The 6,028-nt window shown below is 46.8% G+C and overlaps 1 protein-coding gene across 1 annotated transcript in view; it reads right to left on the minus strand.

The window, feature by feature from the left end:
- The window catches only part of LOC119309483 (zinc finger protein WIP2-like), a 9,273-nt gene extending 6,323 nt beyond the window's left edge, over window positions 1-2,950 (minus strand). Inside the window, exon 1 of the mRNA XM_037585473.1 lies at window positions 2,490-2,950. Coding sequence (XP_037441370.1) covers window positions 2,490-2,950 — 461 coding nt within the window. The remainder of the gene's footprint in view (window positions 1-2,489) is intronic.
- Between the last annotated feature and the right edge of the window lie 3,078 nt (window positions 2,951-6,028).

Consider the following 6,028-nt stretch of genomic DNA (forward strand, 5'->3'; position numbering starts at 1 on the left):
TTGTTAAAAGGAAAAGCTGTGTTCGAGGTGGCAGGATCCAAGCGGAACACGTACAGCCAGCGGCAGCAGGGAGGCGGCTCGCGAGGCTCGACACACGCGTGGCCGGCGAGCTAGTGTGCTTTCCACGCCGATCGCTCGTTGGAGGCTGGGGCTGGGCTAGATGCAGCAGCAGACCCATGGCACTCAGATGGCCCAGGCGCAGCAAGCTAGACACGCAGGAGGTCGATGAGGGAGCAACTTTGGTCGCTACAGGTCTACAGAAGGAGCTTCGGTGCATGCAGGTGACAGGAGATTTGTTAAAAGGAAAAGAGCAATCAAAAGTCAAGGGCAGGATCCAGGACACGTTGTGTATTTGGTGCTGTTTGTGCTAGTCAAAAGTACATGGAGTGCATGCATCAGGAAGATACGTGATGTGTAAGAGGAGGACTGGTGTTGGCTGTTGGATTGCGATTATATTCTCGTGGTTCTAGACAATTACAAGGAATATCAAGGTGTCATGGGCAGCAGGGATGGTTCCTGTATAGTTTAGATGGTGTTGGCATGATCAGCTTGCTCAGGGGACTACGACAATTGGCAGAGTTAGGTTTGCAAGTGTTGTCAGGGCCGTAGAGCATGGACGACGTGGACAAACAAATACAGAGTCGTGCGAGTCCTGATGGTTTTAGCGAGAGAAGCCATTAGGTGAGCAGCGGGTGATCGGAGAGCCACACGGCAGGAGGACAACTGGTGGGGCGTGGTCGGACTGATGGCTTTTGGTCAGTTAGAACGTCCTACGATAGAGACGACAGTAAATTGGCGACGTGCGTATAAGGCTTGTGGAGCTTGGAGCGCGTCGTGAGGGATCATGCAGACACAGGGCGTCAAGCAATGCACTAAGACGTGCGGGCGGACAAGATGCGAGGTGGAGCATGATTGCAGTCGGATAACTTCGGCTGGGTCGGACTAGACTGTCTGACGGATCGACGGGGATGTCGGTCAAAGCAGAAGACGGCGGTGATTTCAGCGACGACGACATAGGAGCGTGATGCTGATGGTGGCTGACTTCTGGAGCGTGGAAACATGTGGTGCGGGCCCGAGGGCTTGTGCGGCTTCGACAAGACTATGGCGCAGGGTTGATTCAAGGCAGTGCACACATGAGAGAGCTTGAAGTCGACGGGGCGCGAGGGTGGACTGATCATCTACCATGGAGTCATGTTGAAGGTGGAGCTGGAGTCTGATGGACGACTTCACTCTGAGCTGATGGAGGGGCTATGGCGTAAGAATTCGGAGAGTCGAAGCCTATTTCGGTAGTATAGCGAGAGACACGTGGATCGGAATGGGTACCAGTGGTCTGATGGAGACGTGATACTCGGCATCGGTCAGTGATGATCGGTGGTTCTCTGCAGTAGGGGTTTGAGTGGTGTGGGTTCGCGGCCCGGGAGACTCGACCAGGACAGCAGAGGCTCGACGCGGTGATAGCGACGAGGCGTGCGGTAAGCACGGGACATAGCGATAGGCCAGGGCATCGGTGGTCAGATATGTTGTTAGACAAAGTGTGCAGGGGGTGCTGAAGCAGTGTTGACGAGTACCGGATTCAAGTTGGTGACTGGGTCTATCGGTGCCGGAAGATGGACAAGAGTTGACCATGGAGAATCTGTGAAAGTGATGGAAAGTCTGAAATTGTCAAAAGCGGAGAGAGTACATGGCCGTATATTCTGTGGTGTTCGGTGCACATAGCAAAGTGCGGGTGACAAGTACAGAAGGAGGTTGAGTGCTATAGCTGTGGTACATGCTAGAGACTATCCGAGAAAAGGGTGAGACAACTATGAATTTGACTCAGGGTGACACAGGGCGACGGTGAAATTCCTTCAAGTTTCAGACAGACGGTCATGAAAGAGCGGTGATGTTGAGTTCAGTTGGGAGCACAAAGTAGAGTAACGAGGAACTTAATTTTTTTTGCTCGAGTGTTGACTGTGATGAAGACGAGAAGGGACTACAGCTGCAGGTGGAGTCACATGGAGTCTGGGAGTAGCAGCGGTGCTCATGGTGTATCTCAAGTCCAATGTACATGGAGGTTCGACGCACGGACGAATTCAAGGTGGTGAAGAATATTCACCAAGGTGGAGTTTGTTAGAATTATGTCGAATATTATTGTACAAGGTAGGTTACAGTTGGACTTGGTTTGGACTGTGTGTAGACAGGGTAGGAGTTGTGTCCTAATAGGACACTTGTATCCTAGGTCTCTCATATATAACGAGGGTAGACACACGATGTAACCTATGCCAACATAATAGCACAGGCACGCGGGGGAGCCGGCGGCGTGTGCCGGCGCCCGGGCGGCCGGAGTGCGGTATTGTGACGGTGTCATGGGGAGGAGCGCCCGTAGTCATGCCCCGGGGATGTAGCCATATCGGTGAACCTCGTTAACAAATCTCGGTATCGTGCTTGTGTGATTGCTTGATCCTCGGTAGAAAGACGAAGCGCCTCGATTTTATTCTAACAATCTTAGCGGGGTAGGGATCCAATACTTGCCCTTGGTTAGCTTACCAGCGGCAAAGTACTCCAAACAGAGACCATCACCGGCGGCATCATCATCGTCGTCTTCCTCTTCCTCCTGCTCATTCGCCCTGCTGTGATCGCCACCACCACGCTGATCTTGTGCTGTTCCTGTTGCGTCATCGCAACCACCATCACTCACAGTACCCCTTAAAAGATGAGGCGCGGTGTTCGGATTCGCCGGCCCAATTTGGAGTGAGATGTTTACATCCTCATCTTCCTTCTTAAGTTGATGATGATCATCATCACTGGCATACCCACAACCAAGGATCTTGCTGTGATCATGGCTCGAAGGGAGGAGGCTCAGGAGAGGGAGTGCTTGTTTTGGGGGAGAGGATGGAGAGACTAGGCTTCTTTGGAAGGGGAAGAAAGGACGATCTATGTGAGGCCTGAGGAAGGTGTACGGGTTGGACATGGCTAGATGCCTTGATAGCTAGCTAGATGCTTCCTAGAGTGGAGGATCGTCGAGGGGAGCAGTGAACCTGGGTGATACCTATTTATAGAGAGAGAGAGAGAGAGAGAGAGAGAGAGAGAGAGAGAGAGAGAGAGAGAGAGAGAGAGAGAGAGAGACGTGTTTTCTCATGTGACCCGTGACATGTATGGGCTTCATTCGCAGAGACGTGCACTATGAACGGCTCATGCATTGGTGTTTTACAGGCAATGTAGTAAAAACGCCTTGTGTTGTAAGCAGTTCTTCGTTGTGGGGTTCCTTTTCCATGGAGCAATGTATGCATGCTCATTGGTGAACGTTCTCCATGGCTGCAGTTTGTCAACAGTGTGACGCCTTGTCACGCCAATGATTAATATTTTGTTATTAAACTCTGTCATTATTTATTGGATTATTCCCCTTGGTCGACAGAGTTATTTTGTGCAATTAGTCGACAGAGTTTAATAACATCACGCCTTGTCACGCCAATGATTAATATTCTGTTACATATCAGCAATTTTCAACTGGATTCGGTGAAGTATGTGTGGAGTTAGTTACTCCCCCTCTCTTAGTTTGCAGGGCGTGTGCGTATTCCTAGGTTGTCAATTTGACCAACCTAATACAAGCCATATATTACGAAAAATATACCAATATAAACTTCCGATGTTATATTTTCAAATGGTCTAATTTTTGTGTTATATAATTTATATTAAGGTGATAAAATTGGAAACCTAGATATACGCGTAGGACTTGTAAACTGAAACGGAGGGAGTATCATTTTTCAATCATAATTACAATTATTTAGACCTTTTCTAATGTATTGGTGCTTAGGTGAGGTGCTAAGTGCATTAAAAACTTTAACAACTAATCTCTCCAATGCATAGGTGCTTAGCTTTTGTAGCTAAGCTTCTCTCATTTAATTCTTTAACACTTAAGCTCCTTCATGCATTGATTGGTAGCCATTTTGCATAGGTTCACGTGCTTAGCATTGTTTCCTCTTGGGATCATCATAATGCTTTCTCTCCTCCTTAATTGCTCTGCCACATTATTTTTTTTGCCTATGTGACATCTTTAGCACCGGTACATCTTGGAGCACTGGAAAGGGCCTTAGATATGTGGGTCCCAACAGAAATAAATGCAAACCCTACTTACGAGGGTTGTTGGGTATATCTTTCAATATGTTGTCTTCAAATATTAAGTTATACAGTCATATTATAGGTAGTAGACCGTATTCATGTTAGGATTAAACACTCATCGTCATAAATTTGCATGTTCATACACATCTCTCGGAAGGCTATTTTTTTAGTAATTCTTTGTAAAACGTAAAATTACAAAGTTCTTTTTGACGGCAATAAAAAACTGTAAAGTCTTATACACGTAATCCAGGGTATTATTTTTACCAATTGCTCCGTTCTGGTTCTTATGTCCAATAGAAGATACCGTAGGTAAAACCGCTGCTGGCAGATATGATTGATCAAACAGTCCAAAATGGGTATACCCTATCCGCTACAGTAAGATGTATGTATACGTACTACAGATCAGATGTGGAGCGAAACCACAACAGCGTACGTAAGGCAGAGAGAGGATAGCGATCCAGCAGTCTCCACTGTAGCTACGTCAAAAGACAAGAGCACAATTATGATCTTCACTGGGTGCAAAAAGAAGTTAAGGAAAAGGTTTAAACCATCGACTGTTTGCTCATGAAGAATGAAAGACGAGATAGCATCAAAAGGAGCATGGGACCTAAAGATTCAACTATCGGTTGAGTTTAATTTGTGTTCATAGACATGAAAATATCTTTAAATCCAAAAACTCATACACATTTAAGTAAAACATAAAAACAAACAACGAATTGAAAATTCCCATATTATTAAGAATTGGAGGGAAAAGGTCCCTTATTACTACATAGTAAAAATATTTTAAAAAATGTACTTATAAAACTTGGAAAGTGAATAATTTCTACAGGAATAATGATACTATATTCGTACTAGCTAGCTAGTGTTAATTATTGTTCTGGGCTGAACATCAAACAGAAGATGCATGCTTCATGATATATATGCTATGGCTCTAGCCGTTGTCTTGAGAGAAGGATACAAGCCTCTTATTCCAAATTACATCTTTAGATGTACATATCGACGTAGACGTATGGTGCTGGCGGCATGGCCTACCATCCCTTTGTCTACAAACTGGCCAGAGAGAGCAATGGCCATGCTTTGCTTGACTTTTCCAAACCACCCTCGGGTCACAAACTTGTTCATGATGCCGGTCCAAAAGATTCTACTTGACGAAATGATATAGTTTTCCTCCGAACAATCAGTTTACTACATGGTCACACAAGCTCTGAACACACATCACATAACAGCTTTGCATTTCCGTAAAAAGATCGGTGACCACTGCAACTGACATGCGGGCCCTGGCGCGTAAACACGCATCACCATCATTATCATCATCGACACCGGGATGACGGGCTCCAAGGAGTTTCGTAGGAATGATCATTTGATTTGCTTGAGAAACATCACAGCGGGAAGGTGCAGATTATTACAGGCGGTGGTCATCATGGATATGGCTTAATTCTTCGAGAGTTCAACGCGGAGGGCAATGATAGAGGTGGAGGAGTCCCACGGGTCATTATTCCGCTAGCTGCATTTGGTTCTTCCAGGGGACGTCTCTGGCAGCACACTGTGCAACTGCATATAATCCCATGCGGGCACGCATCCAGTAGGGGGGCTACCTGCAAGGGGGACGTGTCGCCTCGGCCGACGTACGTACTACCTACGTAGCCAGGATTCCATGAAGCAGGGGCCCCGGCGTGAACATGAGTTAGATCGATCAACCGCGCCCTAGGTGTGGGATGGTTACTACTACTATGTTTGCCGTATATACACAGTTTATATATGTATATGTGGTGTGGTGACCTGTGTCTGTATGAAATCCAGAGGTTGTAAGGGCAACTCCAAGGAGGATCATCAAGTCGGACACACCAAGCGTCCGCACACGCGTCCGTGGATGATAAAAGAGCCGGTCATCCAATCATATGCATCAAATGACTGTTCCTGTTTTCCCCCT

This window comes from Triticum dicoccoides, chromosome 5B (assembly GCF_002162155.2).
Source record: "Triticum dicoccoides isolate Atlit2015 ecotype Zavitan chromosome 5B, WEW_v2.0, whole genome shotgun sequence".
Taxonomy (NCBI): domain Eukaryota; kingdom Viridiplantae; phylum Streptophyta; class Magnoliopsida; order Poales; family Poaceae; genus Triticum; species Triticum dicoccoides.